Raw genomic sequence first — 22370 nt, 5'->3', positions numbered from 1 at the left:
ATGATATTTTCTTCATTTGGGAAGGTGACTCTGAACAGCTAGAGGAATTTTTGGTATGGCTAAACATGGGGGACCCCAATCTTAGATTTACATCACAATACAGCAGGTCTAAAGTTGACTTTTTGGATATCTCCATTAAGGAGAAGGATGGGTCCTTGGAGGTGGAACTTCATACCTAACCAATGGCAAAGAATACCCTGCTTCATTATTCAAGTTTCCACCCCAAGTCCCACAGGGATAATATCCCTTTTGGTCAGTTTCTCCGAGTACGGATAAATTATTCCGATATAAATGATTTTTATAAACTTGCTGAAATTTTGAAAAATAAATTCAAAGATAGGAAATATCCCAAGAAATTAATATCACACTCATGTAAGCGAGCCAGATTTTACGATAGGGAGGCAATGTTAAACAAGACCGGACAAAGAAAAAAAGAAGTGGAGAAGGTAGTTTTTGTGAGCAATTTTGCCCACATCAGAAATAGGATCAAACATGTAATAAATAGTAATTGGCACATTGTAAATGATGAAGAGGAGATGAAACTAGCTAGAACCCTGTTTGCTTTTAAAAAAAACTGAAATTTAACGAATGAGTTGGTCCATACTTACAGGGAGCCAGCACGCAGTACGCAACGTACATTAGATAAAAAACCAGCCATAGGAAATGTCATGTGTGGTACGTGTAATGTTTGTACCCTGTGCATTGAATCTAAGAGCATAGAGCATAGTTGTTGTCACATCGAATCAAAGACCTTGAATATTTGTAGGAGTAAAAATATAGTGTATCTCCTGCGTTGCCCATGTGGCAAGGGCTACGTAGGAGAAACAAGCAGGGAACTCTGAACTAGGCTCCAGGAACATCTATCTGCCATTAGGACAAAAAAACTCAATGCCCCCCTGGTAGCCCATTTTCTTGCAATGGGACATAATAAGCAGGTCATAAGATGGTTTATTTTGGAAAAGGTCATCATTTGTAAACAAGGGGGTGACATTGATCTCAAGCATAAAGCAAGAGAGCAGTGGTATATCTCATAGCTGAATACGGTCCGACATGGCCTTAACTCTAAGGAGGAAAGGGAGCGCTTATTAGGGGCCCCCTAAAATAACTGTATAGATATGTATTGATGGCTCACTGTGTAATATGTTTCCTAGGGCTCTTTTCTGGATAAAGTATAATATGTACGGAGAGTGCCCAATAAATCTTAAGGTGGAGGATAATTAGACCAATAAACCACTGCATTTTATGGGTAGAGTGTTTTTTTGGGTAGAAACTATAGGTTTATTTGATTCGGAATATATAGAAACCAAAAGGGCTAGAGATTGACATATATAGCCATTTCATAACATGAAAAGCTAGGCACTTCAAAATGACCGCCATAGTAGAGATGGCCGCCATGGGAGCATGGGTGTAATAAGCCTGATAGATTTATGTTTGAAGAAAAATTAAAATACTAGTTTGGTTTATCTAAGGGCCTGAATTGGATATAATTGAAGGTTGAGGTCCCAAATTTATAAAACTAAATTAATTCTGTCTTCGTTCCTAATATGACAATGTCGATGAGAAATAGAAAGCTTTATGGCTATTTAATAGTGTTCTAAAAGGAACTCATTTCGAGAATTCTTTTTTTTCAAACGACTATATTTTTTAATGGAGATCGTAAATATTTAAGCACACAATAAGAAGCAGGCCAACATGGCCGCCGTGTTGTCCGGCAGAAAATCGAGGAACAACTCCATGATTACGTAGGTGGTTACATGGTATGGGAGGGGAGCTTAAAAATCGGCTTCCGCTGTGGCCATGGAGAATTTACTCTATTTTGTGGAGGCTATCATACCCTGTATGCAGATAACAGATAGAAGGTAAGAGAGAGCACTTGTTTTAACGGGGATTGTTTTGACAACTGGGTATTTAAATCCTGATTGGTGTCAGTTTATTAACCGTACACGGCGTAGATAGTATAACACCAGGCTGACCCAAATGGGGAGGTGAGTGAATAGCGGGTGCTTTTGCTTCGGGTTTTTTGTGCTGCTGGGCTAAGACATCGAGCGCGCCTATTGTAAGGGAAGTAGGTGACTTCCAACACATTTATACGATGGATAGCAGGCAAGGGGGAGGCTAAGTGGAAAGCGGGTGCTTCAGCTCCGTTTAGTGGTGTGGTCGGGTTGAGAGACTGAGCGCGCCAATTTATATGTAAAGTAGGTGGCTTCTGACACACATATACAATGAATAGCAGGCAAGAGAGAGCATCTGTCTTGTGTCCCAGTGTGAAAAACGTGACTTTGCGGGCATTTAATCAGGCGCTTACATTCTATCTATATACAAAAGAAAGGGGGGATGATTAGGTTATTGCTTTAAATTTAGTCCAGTATAGAAAGTAGTATGCTAAGGTTAACTTGAATCCGATGGATTATATTATACTGGGAAGATGCTGGGCACCATAATTGGAATAATACAAATTATAAGGCCTATGACATTGACGGAGGCAGCATAAAATGAAAAGGGAACTTATTGTTCCTGTCCTCCAAATAAAATTGTAGGTTGAGAGTACGGACCCATAAGTAGAGAGATAGCTTTAAGAACGAATATATATTGAATTATGGTTGTTAAGAAATCTCTATGTAGGACCATATTGAGAAGTGTTTCATCTTATTACAGATTTAGAAATAATTGCGGATATATAGGAGAAAAAATACCCAAGAGAATTAGAGAATTGAAGTTCGAAGCCTAGTGATAAAGGGATATTTTAAGGGGTTTCAAGTCTATCCCTGGACGGTTGGTGCATAGGTGAGAAAGGTGGCTTTAATATGAGCAGTAAGACCATACAAAGTATTTGAGTTATAAAAACAGGATAGAATAATGATTAATGTTCTGTCTGTGTATTTTTTTAGTACAAAGGCAAATACCGGTCTTAATCCAACTATCTGGTGCAGGAAATAAAGAGGTTGGAGGTAAAAGAGTTTTTCTTTTTATATAATAACAGCCTATTTTGGAGGATATACTGTATCAACAATGAGATGATGATACAGTTTGTTCTGATTTATTTCACAGAACATAAGGTGTGTCCAACCGAAAAAGAAAGGGAGGCCTTTTCATCCCCTAAAGTGTTGCGAATAGGTATTCACCTATCGTTTATATCTGACAGGCACCTAGGATACAGAAAAGGTATCTAGATCGGAATTAATAGTTGGTGTGACTGTGGAGGCATGTGTGTATTGATAATATTAAGACACATGTAGTGTTAAGTATATGTGGGAGACAGATACCCTAGGTTACTCCTGTGTCTCTGAGTTTTGCTTCTGTTAAGATCTTTTACCATTGCTACCTATAGTATATTTCATGTATGAGAATAGTGAACAGTTGTGATGAGTATCACCAGGATGTATACACTGTATATATCTATCAGGGGCTAACTGTTGTTTATTCTTTCTTTTTTCTTTTTTATGTTGATAATTATGTACAGATTCGGCTTTTGACGTTTGGGAGATATCGTCTCTTGTCCTGAAGAAGGTGGCGTATAAACAATTACAAACCACCGAAACGCGTCAATGCTTTTTTACTAGAAAGACGCATTCTAGACTGTTGAGACATTTGTTATGGTTATCGAAAGATTTAGATAAAAAATGAGATAGTGGACAAATGATCTTGGTCCGATGTATTTCTCTTCCTATGACCAGAACTATTTTTTTTGAAGGTTATCCCAATTTTGCACTTAATGAATTGGTTTTAATTGTAGGCTTAACATTTGTGATATGTGATGTTTTTAATTTGATGAAAGGTTTTTTAATAATTTGTTGCAAGTAATTTTATCTGTGACCAAATGTTTGGTTTTATTCTTAATAAAATAAGTTAAATGTGTTTAATTTGTTCAACACGTGGCCCTTTTGATGTGAAGGTATTATTTTCTGGTGATATAGTTGTATGATTGGGTGTACATGCTCTGATGCTTTAAGTTATCCAAAGGGAATTACTTTTCTGACTAAGGTCTAATTGGTGTGAAAGGGCCCCTCTCATTTATTTGAGGGCCAACAAAAACACTGCCATTGACAGGAACTACATTTTGTGTTGATGTGCTCTCTGCAAAAGAGAACAAGCATTGGCATAGCCAGTAGGTCTCGCTTTTGGGACCTTATAAGTGTTTAGCCATGCAACAGTTGCATAACTAAATACTTATAAGGTGCCAAAAGCGAGACCTATTGGCTATGCCAGTGGTTCCCAAACTTTTTTGACCCATGGCTCCCTTGACCCATTGGCTATTGCCCGTGGCTCCCCACTGTTAGTTTCTTGGGGAGGGTGGGGTGGATGTAAGCCCGGCCTCGGGAATACTTGCATTTCTCTCCCTGAAAATAATTGGGATGAAGCTGATGAACGTATTATAATCATATACGCAGGGTGTTTCGAATTACTAAGGTGGCGCCTCTAATAAAATATTCCTAGTTACACTTCTTTGCCCATGCCTTTTTTAGAGTACTCTCTCCAACTTTAATATCCTACTTACACTGCGGGGTTTCCCCGCTGGCCGTGGAGGGTGCCAACGCTTCTGACTTCCCACTCAAGACAGCTGGGGGTTGCAAGGGGCGGAGCTGTTGGTCAGCGCTCTAGCTCCCCCTGCACTATTTAGCTGTCAGGCCTTTCCTCTCGCGCAGCGGACGCACGCAGACATATGTCAGTTTCTCCTCTTAATTGCTGAATATCTTGCTTGAATACTAAGCTGAGTGTTTGAACTGCTTGCCTTGTGCTTTTAAAAATTGAAATTGTGTTCCTTGCATTCTGAATCTGTGTTTTTATAGAACTACTCCTGTGCTCTTAAAACAAACGAATCGGTGATTTTACCCTGAACTATCTTTTAAAAAAACAAACCTCAAAACTGCTTTTAACTTAGGCTACCAGCACCTAATTTCGCCCAAATCGTACCTTGCACTCGCCTTCCCTCTGGGTCTCACGCCAGCATCCTGGTGCACTACGGGGTTTCCCCGCTGGCCGTGGAGGGTGCCGACGCTTCTGACTTCCCACTCGAGGCAGCTGGGGGTTGCTAGGGGCGGAGCCGTTGGTCAGCGCTCTAGCTCCCCCTGCACTATTTAGCTGGCATGCCTTTCCTCTCGCGCAGCGGACGCACACAGCGGGGGCGCCACTGGCGCGCCAATGGCAAGCCCGTCTGCGCCCGTCCGCGGCCATCTGGGGCCAGGGAACAAACACTATGCCCTTTTTCATACTTACACAGCGTCTGAACTGAGACACCTACACGGTAACTGGCCCATTAGCACTAGTGCCAAGGCCCTTATCAACAACACAGGGATTCTCAACTGCAGAGACTCCTTTCCAGAGTTCTCTGCCCTACCTGCTGAGCAGGGCTCTTCTGCCCCCATCAAAGTCCCACCCGTACCTACCCCCTCCGAGCCTCGGGAAAATAGGACCCTGGCAATCAGCTACTTAAACACCCGTTCGATGGCTAAGCACCAACTCAAAATCTTCCAGCTCCTAGATTCCGACAAACCAGACATACTTCTCTTGTCGGAAACATGGCTTACTATTGAGTCTGGGCCTGATATTCTTGCATCAGTTCCCACAGGCTATTACATACTTCAGGCCAATAGGCCCTCGGGGAAGCCCGGAGGCGCGGTTGCAGCCAACATCCACCATAAACTCAGGTTTACTGCTCTAGGAATCGCTGACATACCCTCAGTCGACAGCTTCCTTTTTACATTTGAATCGCTACAATCCCCCTTTATCTGTGCTCTCTTTTACCGACCCCCCCACCATATGCCCTCTATTCCACAATTGCTAGGTGAAATGATTTCCCAACTAGTCATTAATCATGCTAAGATTGTTATTATAGGAGACTTCAACTACTGGCCCACTGATGCACAGGAGAGCACCAGCTCCATAGAATTCACGGAGCTCCTATCCGGTTTGAACTGCACTCAGCATGTGCATGTTGCCACCCATATTAAGGGACAGATCCTGGACCAAGTCTGGACCTCCAACTTGGAAATCACAAAACCATTAATCTCCCCATGTCCATGGTCAGACCACTCCATAATCACATTTACTATGGCCTGTACCCCCCCCTCTAAGTTTTCCCTGACGGGTAACCATCTGGCTCAAAACTGGAATCGGGCCAATATCGGCGACTTCTGTACCCTACTAAAAGTCTCATCACCTAGCGAACAAGACTCCCTCTGCAATCAGGCAACAAGCATCAAGAAAGGGCTTGAATTAGCCAGTGACATCGTCGCTCCTTTTAAGAGAACCAGACTGAAACGCCCTCATGATGCTCAACGCTGGTTCTCCGACGAGCTGAAATTAAAGAAACGAGCACTCAGGCAAGCCGAGCGCAGCTGGAGACGAGACTATGCCCCAGATAAAAAAGCCACCTACATTACCCTGCTAATAGACTATAAAAACTCTATCCTCCAGACTAAGGCAACCTACTTTTCCTTGAAAATTACGAACTCAGCCACTAAGACCAAGGACATCTTTTCTATAGATGACGAGCTCTCACAACCCGACAGACTGATATCAAAACCTGTCCCCTCACAATCACTATGTGATACCCTGAACTCGTATTTTATGGAGAAAATTACCACCATCAAAAGCAGCATCCCCAATCCCACACTCTCAACAGCCTCCCCCACCACATGCAAAAATCACCATGTATTGGATCAAATCCCCCTGATCTCCAGAGAAGAGCTTTTTGTCTTACTAAAAAAAGTCAGATCAGGCTCCCCCACTGATTGCTGCCCCCCTCATATCTTACAAGAAGCTTTCCTTACCTGCCCAGACTCCCCCCTCGCGCTCCTCAAGAACTCTCTGAGACAAGGCATTGTCCCTGACACCTTTAAATATGCCGAAATTGTCCCAATCCTAAAGGAACCCAACGCTGACCCCTTGATCCTGAGCAACTTTTGCCCTATTTCGTTACTCCCTTACCTTAGTAAGATTCTAGAGGCCCACGTAGCAAACTGCCTTAGCTCATTCATTGAACGCTCTCTGTTCCTTGACCCCCAACAGGCTGGATTCAGGCCAGCACACTCCACGGAGTTAGTCATCCGAGCAGTCATGGACGAGTTTAGGAGGGGAGCCGATAAAAACATCACTCAGGCCCTGGAACTTTTGGATCTGTCAGCCGCTTTTGACACGGTCGATCATGACCTTCTGATCGATCGTGTCAGTAATGCTGGCATCCAGGGACTGGCTCTGAGGTGGATCTCCTCCTTCCTACACAATCGATTCCAGGCAGTCCGTCTTGCCAACTTCTCAGCTGAGAAACTCAGGTTGACCTGCGGAGTCCCTCAGGGGTCCTCTCTATCGCCACTTCTGTTCAATCTATATATGCTACCCTGGAACTGGTCCTTATGCAATAGTAAAGTTGCCACTTTTAACTATGCCGACGATCTCCAGTTGGTGTTCGAAATTGATTCTTCTAACATCTCAATTTCCAACTTTTAATCCACCATGAGCTTTATTAGCGGATGGATGTACGCCAATCAACTAAAGCTCAACCCTGACAAAACTGAGCTGATACTGACTGGAGGCACCTCAAACCCTTGGAACTATAACTTCTGGCCCCCTCTCCTAGGCAGTCTTCCTCGTCCAGTAGAATCTGTAAAAAGCCTAGGGGTCATAATCAGCAATGATCTGTCTATGAAATCTCAGATTGGCGCGGTGGTATCTACCTGCTTCTTCCACCTACGAAGAATCCGGAAGATCTGCAGATTCCTGACCACCGAGGCATTGGCCTTAGTTCTTCAGGCCTTGGTCATTTCTCGCATTGATTATGCCAACTCACTTTATGTTGGCGTTCCGGCCTATCAACTCCACCGTCTGCAACTGGTTCAAAACCAAGCAGCCTGGCTCATCTTCCATCAACCCAGACACCAACACTTCAGCCCCTTGATGAAGAGCCCCACTGGCTTCCAGTGGATAAACGCTGTGCATTCAAATTGGGCTGTACCATCTTCAAAGCCCTTGCCGGTCACGGCCCTGCATTCATCTTGTCTAGGATCCTTTGCTATGTCCCCTCTCGCGAACTTCGATCATCCCATCTGAACCTGCTCACCATCCCCACTTTTAGACGGAAAAAACATGGCGGCCTTAGATTCTCTCTCCTGGTCCCTCACTTCTGGAACTCCCTCCCCACGGAACTCAAATCAGCAACCTCTTACCCCCAATTCAGAACACTCCTTAAGACCCTTCTGTTTTCTCAGGCATATGTGTAAAGCTCCTGTCATTATACCACTGTCGCCCTCCCGCCCATAGCGCCATAAAACCGTCTGGTGTAAATGCGCTCTACAAATATTTTTAACATAACATACTTACAGTGCTAGATAGCACCCCTATGCATGTAGGCCCCATTGCCAAACTGTTCCTGTGCTTGAAGAATATTTACATACACGTCCATTTCTACCTATGTCATACGTGCCAACACACCTGTCTCAGCAGGGTGACTCATGATTTTTTAAACCACATACAGCTTTTTTTTTGGTGTTTCCTCCCTAAAATTGCCTCCAAATCAATGCAAGTGAAATATATTCCTGAAATTCTTTTTTTTTTTAACATCCCTCTTTCCTGCTTCCAAATGTTGGCGTTATGCCTTCTATGGTGTTTTACTTCCCTGTGCGCAAGGAGGGAGCAGGCCTGTCTGGAAATGTGTGTGTACTTAAAGGAATGTGTACTGGAAGTACCTATGATTCAAGTACAAATGTCAATACTTAATAATATTTAGTGTGTTTAATAAACAGGACTACTGTACTTTCCTGATAACTTGCATTGGTGTAAAATGCATTTGGAAAAAAACTAAACTATTAACGAGTCTAACAAAATAAATCAGGCATCTTCCGCTTACTTTGAGAGTGTTGGAACATGGTGATCCAGTGAAATATGGAGGTCATCTCCCTCGACATGCCATCAGTTAAGCACTACATTTACAGCTTTAGGCATGTCACTTACAAATCATCGACATCATGCGTTTAAGTCTAATTAGTTTAACTGAAGTCAACAGACCCTTCAACATTAAATGCATTAAAGTGCTTGGTGTGCGGCTCCCCTGGCTAGGTTTGATGGCTCCCCAGGGAGCCACGGTGCACAGTTTGGGAACCATGGGGCTATGCCAATGCTTGTTTCTGTTTATTACTGCTCTGTGGACTGGTGGCGCACGGGTGCCACCATTACTACATAGAAGTAATAAACAGGAGAAAAAAAAACGGGCTCACGGAGAACATTAAAGCGGCCATGCGGCCGCGAAAGTGAAAGTGATCGCAATCGCGATCAAACATCAAAGCGGCCGCGAAAGAGAGGCGTGCGCGCCCGTGTGCATGCACTGTAGCTCTATGCTACAGTGGTAGCACTTTTTTGAGCCCTCACAATAAGTCTCGCCAGACCAGCGCATGCGCTGGGTCAGGCGAGACCTAAAAATGCTGTCACTCAAAGTGAAGTTAGCCAGTGGCTGAAGTCAGCTGATCCACTGACCCTTGCTGCATGCTGTAGTAGGTTTGAGCAAAATGTGGCTGGCACAAAACCAGACCAATGGGTGAGCTGGCTGAAAGCCCCTTTGAAATACATACCTACATTTTAGAACAGAAAAGTGGGAGATTCAAAAAATAAAATAACGAAAATGTATTTTCCTAATGAACCTTCTATTGAAGCAGAGGCAATTTCAGGCGATAGACATCCAAGACATTTATTAAGTTAAAAAGTTCGGGAATCTCCCGCTCGAATCCGGTCTGTTGGCACCAATGCTTTAAGTAAATATATTATGCATACATAATTTATGTAGAATCAAAAGGTCTTGGCTAACGCCAGACTTAAAGCGTGCCCAACGCTCTGCACTGCTGGATATTTGGAAGCCCCCTTCTGATCCAGCGTAGTCCTGAGAAACGAGGAGATTGAACCATAATAGACCGTAGTACAAAATTCAGCAGCTGCTGCGTGTGAAGTGGTTTCTCACAGTGCGCTACAGTCAGAATGCCACTTTACCTGTTCTGGGCGTTGCCGGCGCACACGGTCAGAGTGGCACCTTACAGGGTTCCGCTTATCTCAAGCTGCGACGGACGCAAAACAGAAAGTGAAACATTCGCTGCTGCTCTCGCCAAGTTCCTGGGCAAAGTTCTCACTCGGGACCCAGACCCAGCGACCTGAGATGGCGCGTCGTCTGGCGTCGCTGCTCAGGGGGCGCTGGGGCACAGTTACCCTGGCACCCCTGGCGCTCTGCTATCTCGCCTTCTTTATACCTTCTGCAGGTAAAATGTTTTTTTTTGCCCGGGATTTTGGTAGGGCAGGGGATAGGAGGGCGGGCCTGCGGGTTTGCAGAAGGAAAATATATAGTACATATATCAACATAGGTTTATGAATGCAGCTTCATGCGCCGATGTGGATGTTCACAAAACCGAAAAGAAATGGAAACAATGTTTAGGTTGCCCTTGGTGAGGGAGCTTCGGAAGTCTGTGCATTGTGCTCAGGGACACAGATTGTGAATGATCATAGCTGGCAAGTTTTACGTTTGCTTATGTGTGATATTTCAAGGTTTCTGTGTACTTAGGAGTGACACTAAAAGTGTCCACATCTGGCTGTAAAATGACACTTCTCTTTTACTGTGGGTATTGCAATCAATCCGGCCGTATAGTTTAAACTGCGTGTGATTGAGCCAGCTACTTAAAGGCGAAAGATCAATGGAAATACAGACATAATCCTTTTGTTCAACTTAACTTCATTGCCCAACGCTCTAACTCTACTATCGATGGTGCCGGAATCACCTGTGCCAGCTAAAAGTCACTGCCAGGGCAGGACGAGGCTGTCTGTAAAGGACGCCTTGGGACCTGCGGTAGCGCGTGCCGCGGGACCGCCTGGATGCATCATCGTTTCTGTATTCTGCCCTGAGAGCCGTGCTACACCGCAGGCTGTCTTCTGCTGCTGCTGCCAGCCTCTGGAGAAACCACGGCCACACTGCCATGGACGCTGCTTGGGAGACGATTTGTGACAAATGAGCGCAGACTAGCAAACCGCTCGGTCGCTGGCATGAGACTGGACTACAGGGACCCCACCCACACTAGAGGCAGGAGGGCAAGATGAGGCCTTACATCCTGCCTGCAGTGGGACAGTGTGAGAGTGGATTGTCTGTCAGAGCTGGAGGCTGGGGCGGTGGGCCAGGGCTACAGGAGTTTGAACACACTATCAAAACGACCTACCTGACCTCCCCCCTCCCACATTCACTTGGGCACTCTGCAAGGCAGGGGTCGAAGTGCATTAAAAACAAGCATAGGCATAGCCAATAGGTCTCGCCTTAGGGACCTTATAAGTGTTTAGCCATGCAGTATATTCCCCATTATATTATATTAGCCATTGTGGTAAATCAATCAATGGTAAGCAATGGGTGGGCTATTAAGCACCTTAGTTTCCTGTTAAATTCACAATTGGTCTTGCACAACTAGGCAGCTTGCACTGTCTGGTAGGTGAGACCCAAAAACACAATGACAACCCTTTATCAGCAATATGATAGAACAAGAGCTTGAACTATAAACAAACCCAGCCCTTAACAGGTTGGAAATAGTTTGTTTGGACCTAACGATTTTAAACCAAGCCAAAGTTGTTTGGCAATCTATATTTTTTGCAGACACTTATCACATGGAACCCTTAGGCAGGGCTGGCGGCAAAGTAATTACAAATTACTCCTAACACAGGAAGCAACCTAACGAGCAAACCGCAATTTAGTGTTGATGGCTCCAGAATGACAAGGGGGACACTCCCAAACAATCCACAAAATTTAAAAATTAACTAAAAAAGGCATACATTTAGTGCCGTTTACACAGACATTTCACCATTCATCACCCCTGAAAAACATGAAGCCAAACTTAATTAGCTCTGTCCACGATATATTGATTAGTAAGCATTACATAATACATTTTCAGTGAATATATACTTAATAAATAGTCAAGTACTTCTGACACTCCTGTCTTAAAATCAGCCTTCTCCGAGATGTGTCTCAAATAACCATTTCAGAGAAAACACTTCATAAGTGTGCAACCAGCATTTAACACGTTTTTTCAAAGCAACAAACAAGTCTTTGTCGGCTATGTAAGGAACAAAATAGCACAGCTGTGTACTTCTCATTTTAACTACTTTTTAACACGCATGTTTCACATATTATTTTGCGTTTTTCCCATCAATTAAACGATTAAAAACATATATATAGCTATATATAATACATTATTTCAAATTTCAAATAATTGCTAAAAAATAAAAAATATGCGTCAATAAACTCCATCTAAAAATAACCATGCAATGCACTCCTTGCGGTTTTAGCGCCGGATACTGCGTATCTAATACCTGCTCCCCACTGGAAGTTTGTAGAAACAAGACAGAGAGAAATAAACACGATTTGCCCAGGATCACACAATGTTGTTGGCACGGGAAAACATGTTTAAAACCTTGGACCACAGATTGCATAAACTGCAACGTAGCCTTGACAAACGTATGAGATCACATTCCATGTGCATTAATGCACAAACAGTGGCGTCACTAGGGGGTGCGGGGGTGCGGACCGCACCGGGTGACACCCTCACGCGGGGTGACACCAAAGGGCCGGTCACTGTGGTGCAGACTGCAGAGCCAGGGGCGTAACACAGGCCCCCGCGTTGCGGGGGGGCCCCCACGCACCAGGGGCCCCGTCGGCAGCCAGCAAGCACAACACATCAGTCTTGCTTGGATGTGATAGGTTACGTAAGTTACGCTCGACGTCGTTGCACCTCGTCTCTTTTTAAATTAAATGGTGCGCGGCAGCGCGCAGTTGTCTTCACGTCTGCATCAGCTCTTTACCCTTATGGTTGAAAACATTCCTTTATTTGCAGCCTGTCTCATCCTGGTCCCCTCAGATGGCCAGCACGGGCTTCTACAGCACCGGTGTGGCGATCAGTATGCAGTGTTTCTGCTGTGTGGGCTAGTGCTGTGCTCCACAATTTCAGAATTTCCCTGCACCGCGACCACTTGAAATGTCAGCCTGACTGTGACTTTATTCAAGGGAAAGAGGTGGGGAATGTCCCCAAGTATGACATGCGTATCCAGGTTCCACCAGAAGTACCGAGTGTGGAGAGGTTCAGAGCCGGAGGAGCAGAGACTGGACTCCTTCAAGAACTGGCCTTTCTTCGCCAGGACAGACCCCGCGGCACTTGCGAGCGCTGGATTTTTCTTTACTGTAAGTGAGAGTTGTTACCACAGTCTTGTTGTTAAGGTACATGACACGTGCCCCCCATATGTATTTAAGTGTCGCATCCACCTGATGCAACGGACTCCCTGTGCAGACAAACATCCACAAAACATGCTGCATAAATATGTAAACTTTGAACATGTGTAACGTTTAATGTTGCGTTGCTGCGCGGCGCGGGCCTACTTGCGGTAGCGCGCAATGAAATGGAGACCACACATGTAGTTTCGAGGTCGGTGCGCAAGTGCCCCACATGGGCACGCCCCTTTTATTTATACTCCGCGCGTACGCCACCGTCGTGGCGTACGCACGTCACAGGCAACAAGGGCGCTCTAGCGAGAACCGCTAGAGCGCTGACTGCAACATCCCTATCCAACTTTGGCTGAAAAGCTCGGACCAAAAGTTCCTGTTATCAGTCACTTACTTGACAGGCAAAGTGTTTGAGGCGGCTACTTGGCGGGGGGTTCCGCCGCAGTTCATACCTGGCCGTTGCTCGGGTGTTGGTGACCCCCGGGTCGTCACGGGCAGCTTCCTCAGCTCCGGAGCTAGGACCGTCCCGGGCTGCCGTCTCTCCCGGCTGGTTGGGCGGCGATGACTGCGGCCCCACGGGGTCCTGTGCGTCCCCATCCTCTTCCTCCGATTCGGGCCGGTGTCTTGTGGCTGTGGGGATGCGTTTGAACCACGAGATGTTTCGGGTGGCTGACTCATTTCCCCGGCGAACTGTGACCATTGTCCCCTGGCGTCGTTCTACTGTCCAACTGCCCGGCTCGTATCGTGGCTTGAATTTACTCCCCGGCCGCCGATCCTTGATGAGGACATTGTCTCCCGGCTCGAGGGCGCGCTCCCGACACCCTCTCGTCCGGCTCACCTGCTTGTTTCGGTGCGCTCGTCGTCGTAGCGCTTGTTCTGCATCAAACGGTGGGGGTGCCCACCCCGGGATCATGGGTAGACCGTCCCGGCGGGCCCCCTTCAGCATGAGGGCCCAGGGAGTTTGTTTGGTTGAGCAGTGTGGCGTACTTCGATATTCTCCGAGGAAACGCTGGATCTCTCGCTCGGGGTCCAGCTGTTCCGTGATGGCAATGCGGAGGATTTTGTTCAGTGTCCTCATGAACCGTTCGACCTCGCCGTTTGCCTGAGGCCACTGTGGAGTGATCCGCCGGTGTCGTATTCCTTGGCGGGCGAGGAACTCTTTAAACTCGTGACCTTGAAATGGTGGCCCATTGTCGCTTTTTAGTTCCGACGGGCGTCCGAACATGTGGAATATTTTCTCCAACGCTGGTCCTACAAATGTGAACGCAGTGGATGGCAGCGCTTCTACCAATGGATACTTGGAAAAATTGTCCATCACTACCAGCGTGACTCTGCCATCAGGGAGGGTCCCAAAATCAACGCTGACTTTATCCCAGGGGTGTTTTCCGGGTTCCTCAGTTGTGATGGGGGCTGGATGCTCCGGTCCGCTGGTCATTTGGCACGCTGGACAGTTCTTTACGACCTCACCCACCAGGGCATCCACCCCTGGGAACCACACTTTCTCTCTCATCCTGGCTTTCATTCTCTCAGTCCCTTGATGTCCGTTGTGGGCCAACAGGGTGGCTTGGCGTCGCAGCGTTGTTGGCACGACGATCCTGGCCCCTCGTAGGACTATTCCGTCTCTAGTAATGCTGAGCTCGTTTCGTACTCTCCAGATTTGCTGCAGGTCCGCTCTTTCTTCTGGTGTCCACGCGTTAGCGGACCGTAGGAAGTTAGCCCATGATCCGTGCAGGAGGGCTTCTTTGGTTCGGGCCATCACGGGATCTTTTTCCGCTGCTTGTTTTATCTCTTGTATTGTCAGCACTTGTGGGCACGTTAAGGCCGCGATGAAGTCGAGGTGTGCTTCCGCTTCGTCCTCCTCGGTCGTCCCCTCTGGGATGTGCTCGCGGGGGCCTGGGTGTCTGGACAGGAAATCGGCGGGGTTCTTGGCTCCCGGCCGGTACGTTACGTCCATGTGGTACTGTTGCAGCCCGATGGCCCACCGTTCTATCCGTGGCGGGGGGTGCGGAGCTGTTCCTCTGAACAGGGGTACCAGCGGTTGATGGTCCGTCACGACCGTGAACGGATGTCCACAGACATACAGGTGGAAGTGTCGACAACCCCATCGTATGGCCAGCGCCTCCCGCTCAATCTGGGAGTATCTCCGTTCGGTCGCTGTGAGGGCCTTGCTTGCATAGGCCAGCGTGGCCCACCGGCCTGGTTCTTGCTCTTGGGTGAGGACCGCACCAAGTCCCACTGGGCTGGCGTCGACTATCAGCTCTGTCTTCTTCCCCGGGTCGAAGTATACTAGCGTGGCTTGGTCAAGGAGCGCCGTCTTCACGGACTGAAACGCCGAGTCTTCTTGGGGCCCCCATTGCCACGGGGCGTCCTTTTTCGTGAGTTGTCGAAGCGGCTCTGCAATCGTTGCTAGGTTTGGTATGAACCTTCCACAGTATGTGGCCATCCCCAGAATACTGCGCACCTCTGCGGCTGACGTGGGTGCAGGAGCGTCCTTGATGGCTTGTGATTTGCGGGGGTCTACTTGGATGCCGTCATTTGTGAATGTGTATCCGAAAAACTCAATCCGCTGTTGGAACAGCTGGCATTTGTCTTTGTGGAGGGTAACTCCGTACTCCCTGAGGCGTGTCAGTGTGGCTCTGACCCGCCGATAGTGTTCATCTACGGTCGTCGAGTGAATCAGGATATCGTCGCTCACATTCATGACCCCAGGCAGGCCTTGCAGGATGTCTCTAATGGTGTTCTGGAATATTTCCGCTGCCGAAGATATTCCGAAGTTGAGTCGCCGGTATCGCCTTAGCCCTAGGTGCGTGCTGAAGGTAGTGATGTACCTACTTTCCTTGGCTAGTGTTAGTTGGTGATAGCCTGCGTTGAGGTCTAGTTTGGAGAACCACCTCGCGCCGTTCAGATCTGCAATGATGTCATCCATGGTGGGCGTGATGTGCCTCTCCCTCTTGATGGCTTTGTTGGGGAGCCTCATGTCGATGCACACCCGGATCTTGCCTGGTTGGCGTGGTTTTTCCGCGATTACCATCGGGGACACCCACGGAGTGGGTCCGGTGACTGTCTCTATGACCCCTTGTTCTTCGAGTTTCCGGAGCTCTTCCTCTACCAGCGGTCGTAGGCAGAACGGGATTCGCCTGTGCTTCAGGGCTGTGGGCGCAACAGAGCGGTCGATGTGAAGTTTGACCGGCGGGCGTTTGATCTTCCCTAGGCCTGTGAACAGCTCAGGGAACTGATCCAGAAGGTCGGCTGTTTGCGTGTCCTGAACCTTCCGGAGGAATACCAGGAGCCCCAGGTCTTCAGCGGCGTGCCCACTCAGGAGGGTGTCTACCTCTTGGTTAATGATGTGCACTTCAATGGTGATCTCCGCATCTTCCGTCCCCACCGGCACTGTCATCTTCCCTAGGAGGGGCAGCGGGACATCGCTGCCGTACGCATAAATCCGGGCCTTCGAGGTTCTGAGCTCTGGCTTGGGTCGAAGGCGGTTGTACTGCTGCACCCCCATGACGGTGACAGATGCCCCTGTGTCGATCACGGCATTCACCTTCGATCCGGCGACCATGATGTCGCACCGGGGCTGGGGACGTCTCGTGCTCTTTAGTGCCCTGGTAAACGAGACTACGTAGGTCTCTTCGTCGTCATCGGACTCCAAGTCATCTTCTCGTAGGGCTTGCGCGTGCCGCTGCCCTGTGTCGGCTTTGGATGAGAGGGACAGCTGGGACAGTTGCCTCACCATGCCTCTTGTGGGCCTTCTCCCTCGAGCCTCCTTCCTCGTGGCGCGCTTTCTGCACACGGAGGAGAAATGGTTCATCGTACCACAGTTCGTGCACGTTTTTCCCTTTGCTGGGCAGGTTCTTCCCTGGTGGTCTTCATACCCGCAGTAGTCGCACTGTGTCGGGGTAGACTGTCTGGCTGCAGGCCTGCGTTTCTTCTCATGCGTCCGCACTGCGTCTGCGCGCTCTGTTTTGATTGTCGCGCTCGGCCCTGGGCCTCGCGTCAGTGCTTGTTCCATCTATTCTGCCCGTGCGTCGGATAGGTCGTGAGAGCGGGCTAGCACAAGGATGTCGGCCATGGGAATGTTCGGCTGGCGGAGGATGAGGGTCCGCAACTTCTTGCTGCGGATGCCGTAGATGAGCTGGGCTCTTATCTCCTCCTTTGCGCGGTCGCCGACCAGGTGGGTGTCCGCCAGCGCCCTCAGTCGTGCATGGAATGTGTCTACTGACTCCCCCTCCGTTTGCTTGGCCTGGCGCATCTTGAACATCTCGAAATCTGGGTTCGTCTGGGGGTCGAAATATGTGTTGAGGGCCGTCACAGCGGCATCGTAGTCATCCGCGTTACCCGTGTTCGGGAGGTGCTTGAACAACAGGTAGACCTCCTCCCCCGCGTAGTGTAGAAGAAGGGACCTCTTCACTGCGCCATCCGTCTCCCGGGTGCCGATGAAATAGTTGTTCAACCGCCCAACCCACGTGTGCCAGCGTGGTGCGGCGGTCGCCGGGTCAGCCGTCTCGCTAAACGGAGGCAGGACACCTGTGGGCGGGTGGAACGGGTGAGCAGGGAACAGAGCCTCGTCGTCTGCCATTGCGCAGCAACTGGGGAGTGACCCCGGGCAGGTAGAAGCACAGAGAGCGGCCTATGGCTGCACAGCCAGGGCTCAGAAGCAGGCTCGGTGTAGGGCCAGATGGCGGGAATCTTCTTCCGCGTGGTCGCGTGGTCTGTGTTTGGTGCACGTGCTCACCTCGCCGGTCAGGCCAGTAGCGCGAGAAGCGCTGGATCAGGGGAGGTTCGAGGGCCTTCGGTGCGCGATCGCGGGTCTGCCGCGAAGCGCTCAGCGGGGCGCCGTTGAGGGTATGCACGGCGGGTCCGACCGCCTCGTCGCCAATGTTGCGTTGCTGCGCGGCGCGGGCCTACTTGCGGTAGCGCGCAATGAAATGGAGACCACACATGTAGTTTCGAGGTCGGTGCGCAAGTGCCCCACATGGGCACGCCCCTTTTATTTATACTCCGCGCGTACGCCACCGTCGTGGCGTACGCACGTCACAGGCAACAAGGGCGCTCTAGCGAGAACCGCTAGAGCGCTGACTGCAACATCTAACACAACCCAAAGTGCAGTTAAAAATTCCCTTAACACATCAGTCCTTAATATCGGGACAGTTGCTGTTTAACTTTATTCCCGATTGTTGTTTTTAACCCAACAACTACCCTGACTATGCCAACCTCACTCATCCAATACTCAGCCAGTTCTACTCACTTCTACCCTTTTGTATCAAGTGCCCGAAAGGCAGCCTGATGCCGTGATAATAAAGTAATACATAAATAAATCCTCTGCTTTATTTCTTGAAAGGTTCTTGTTGATATGAGGAATTGCCACTTAAACTTAATGTAAATCTAATTTTTGAAAATTAGTGTGCAATGTAAAATAAGGATCAATTTTGATTTCCAAAAATGATGTCTACTCGTTCCTATCAGATAAAGAAACATATGTCATATGCCCCGTTCTGAATGCGGGTTCATTGGAGATACTCATCAGACCAACTTTTACAACATTTCTTGTCACACATTGCTGCCCCAACCATAACTATTACACTTTCTCCCACCAAGTTCACTTCCATTCAATGACGTAGCATTGACCGTACAGGTCACCAATCTAAACTTTCCATAATAAAACATAAATCATATATAAATATTTTTAAAGTAACTTAGAATAGGTTCATACAAAACAACATTCAACATATCAGCTCTTCACTCCTCTACCAGATCATTGGTGCATATTTAGGTAAGGCGTCTGGAACTCTGGAACAGTTGAGTACTTCCTCCTAGAAAGCACACGTACCACTATACTGACCCACTTAACCAAAATTAAAGTTTTTGGCCCTCATTTTTGTCTACAACCCATGCCATGCCAGCCGCTGTGGCATCCACGAAAGGTGTATCCTTTCTAGATTTTTTTCAAGCTAACCACTGACTATGTAAATTATTCCCAAGAAGTATTACATGTAAAATTATCCCCTATGGATATGCAGGCATTCAAGCATGTATCTTGGACTTCTGCTTAAACGTTAGATGCATTTTTTGGTCTGCACTATATCAAATAAGTTCAGTGGTGTAATTTATTGTGCGCTCATAATGATGCCAGGGTGGTGTTTTGTTTTGCCCCAGTTGCCAGTGTATCATCTTTGGTGTAAACTTAGTGCTGCTCAGTTGTGTTGTTGAGCAATGCTTTTTTAAACTATTTTTTCGTAGAGGGGGATATTATTTTGCATACTGTTTGCTATTTTTATGCATAACTGCGACTTTCTTACAAACTAAATGCTGTAAATGTCATACAGTGGTTCATTTGTACAGTTACAATTTTGTATACAAATACAAAGTTCTATGCCGAAGATTGACTCCTTTACCAGATTACGTAAAAAGAGTTATACTTGGCTACAAAAATGTTTTTTAAAAACTCCTGATATTTTAGGAATAATTACCAGCACAGTTGTACATTATTAACACAAGGGTACAACACCATCCCGCACCATTTTGTCTTCATAACAAATTGGCGTTCCAAAGCATGATTGATGTAATCTGGCCCGTAGTTTGAGAAGGATTCTATTTACAGTCCTGCAACATTCACTGCTTCAAAAAGGTAAAGCTTCTCCTTTGCCAAATAGGACTCAGCAGTTTGGATTCATTTATTCTGTGTTGGTTCACCTTGGGTGCAATCTCCCGGATATTCTCTTGGGTGGCTGTGTTGAGTTTTCAATTTCTGGTCCTCTCCATTTCCCTTGGCATGGGGCAGGACATGTTTAAGAAATTAACTCTGTGCTTTTTGCCTAGCTGCCTAATTCTTTGGTTGACCTCTTGCTGTCCCTCAATAAATGGACTGGTCAACATTTCCAAACCTACATTTCACAGGCAAAGATGCACTTCATATTGTCACCTGCCCGCAGACATGTCTTGAACCAGCTAGACAGCCAAAAACCTTTCTTCTTGACCCCTGATGATCATTGGCACCGCAAGTGGCTCTATTTGCCGCAAGTCTATTTGCCTACTTGACCACTCGACAGAATTCAGCTGACTGTATGTCTGGTTTTTGTCAATACAGGTTTATGGCAGTGGTGTCTTTCTCAGACTTACAACCGACTTGGTGTAACATTATAAAGCAGCTAGATTGCTGACAATAGTTCCCCCGGGGAGCATACCTTGACTGTTGTGATCAAATTGTGCGTGTACCCTTGGGACAGAGGGTCAAGTTAAGAGCCTTTGTGTTGATTTGCGCTTTCTATGGAAATGTCATGTTTCTGTTCTCTGTGGCAATTGTCCCCTTGAATCTATTACTTGGTGCTTAACACCCCACTTTCAGCAAAGTGCTAAGCCTTTGCCAAATTTGAGGACGTTAGCTCTTTTACCACCATCTCATATTTTCAATTCTTTGCACCTAATTATTGAAACCCATAATTAACTTCTTTGTACCCTACTGTGGTAGTCTGCTGGTTATGCGTTTCAATCGCATCAGAAGCATTTACATGAAAAAATATCATAACATATAGAATGGGGTCCCTCGGTCTACCAATGTGGTGCCGTATGTCTTGAAAATTCAGAATTGTCCTACCGAAAGAAAGATCCAGAAAAGAGTTAGTCGCAAGGATAAAACATTTACAAACACTGCTTTTATGTTGGACAGTCCACTAATATCTCAAATCAGACATGCTTTAACAAAAGTAATTCATCCAACCTAGTGTTCAGCCATTGACCCATTGGAGGCAATGTAGCCCTTAGAACTAGGATATATCCCTTATCTCCATAGCAGGTGTAAAGAATTCTTCTCCCTTCTGCTTTCGTAAATCACTGTGACTACCATGACTGCATCGTGTGAGGTAGCAATATTGATGGAGGGACTAGGGCGGTATGTATCAGTGCTCTTCTATTTTCCACTAGATGCTCGATCCTTGTAGATTCCTGTTGCTCACAGTTGGGTTTGTGTTTAGAAACATCTGTTATACGTGGTCCTGCCAAGCATCAAATTGGTGGTAAAACGAAGCACCACCAATTTTATTGTTTGGGCTAAGCCCCGGATGTGACACTGTTCACGTAGGGTTTGAAGATCTTGCACCAGGTTCGGGTTTAGTGGAATAGTTTAATGCTTTTGTGTCTTTAGCCATTTTACCGTACAAACCCCAAGGCATGTTTGATCCACCACAGGACAATATTTGGAGGCAAGCTCATTATGTAATGCACACCTTGCTTTAGCTGGTATCAGTCCTCATCTCTTCATCCCATGTGACCTCTCCATCATCTACGGTCCTCTATCAGTGGGTACTGCCTTCTGTGACTGGATGGTTGTGAAGTTTCCCAGTAGTGCATTCTGGCAGGTCTCTGCACAAGAATCTTAGGTACATAATAGATGGTAGTAAAAGGGAGCAGGGCTGATGCTCTAGTTTATGAAAAGATTTACCTACTTGCCCAGGCCAGAAAAGAAAGGATGTGGCCAGAGCTGCTATGCCCACCAATAGGGGACTATTGCAATAAAATATAAAGTAATGAACAAAATGTTTGAACTAATCCCAGCCACTGGTGATTGCTCGGGGCTGCATTCCAGTCCATTGTGCCAATTTAGACTGAGATTAGCAATGTCCAAATATGCAGATATTAATGTTGCTCCTAATGGGACATTCTAGCCCAAACTGCTAAGTCGGGTCTCTTTCAGACAGTAGCATAAGTGACCCCAGACCACTTTCTTGCCGACTCGGACCTCATCAGTGAGGTGCAGAACTTTTCAGAAGAGGTGTAAAAATACAAACTGGGAAAATGGGAAGACTCAGCCCACTAAAAGAAAAAGAGACATGTGACTACTGGCAACAAAAGCCCTGGCATGCTCAGGCCATTGCCCCCTGCTCTTCGGCTACTCTCATTCTTTGGAAGCGCTTTCTACCTACATAATCACTGTTGCTTTACACTTGGGTCCTAGCTTGCAGCGGCCCCCTGTGATGGCCTGTGAAGCTGCATCAAATTAGGTGCCACCTCATAAAACTGGGCAGTGAAACCAAACAAATACAAAAAATTGGGATGTTTGCGCATTCTGGCCACGCCTCTGGTTCTGCCCACTGATCCAATCCTTGGGTTATTCCGGCCCTCTGATTCTCCGCCCACAGTTCCCCTACTTTTT

General features: G+C 47.0%; 1 protein-coding gene across 1 annotated transcript in view; it reads left to right on the top strand.

Annotated features, from left to right (window-relative positions):
• Window positions 1–10089: 10089 nt before the first annotated feature.
• Window positions 10090–22370, top strand: part of LOC146857530 (uncharacterized) — a 700718-nt gene continuing 688437 nt past the window's right edge. The window contains exon 1 of the mRNA XM_085648074.1: window positions 10090–10235. Coding sequence (XP_085504200.1) covers window positions 10136–10235 — 100 coding nt within the window. The 5' untranslated portion in view covers window positions 10090–10135. The remainder of the gene's footprint in view (window positions 10236–22370) is intronic.

This window comes from Triturus cristatus, chromosome 3_2 (assembly GCF_964204655.1).
Source record: "Triturus cristatus chromosome 3_2, aTriCri1.1, whole genome shotgun sequence".
In the NCBI taxonomy this organism is placed as follows: domain Eukaryota; kingdom Metazoa; phylum Chordata; class Amphibia; order Caudata; family Salamandridae; genus Triturus; species Triturus cristatus.
Note: the sequence above shows the minus strand (reverse complement) of the source record. Positions and strands in the feature narration are given on the sequence as shown.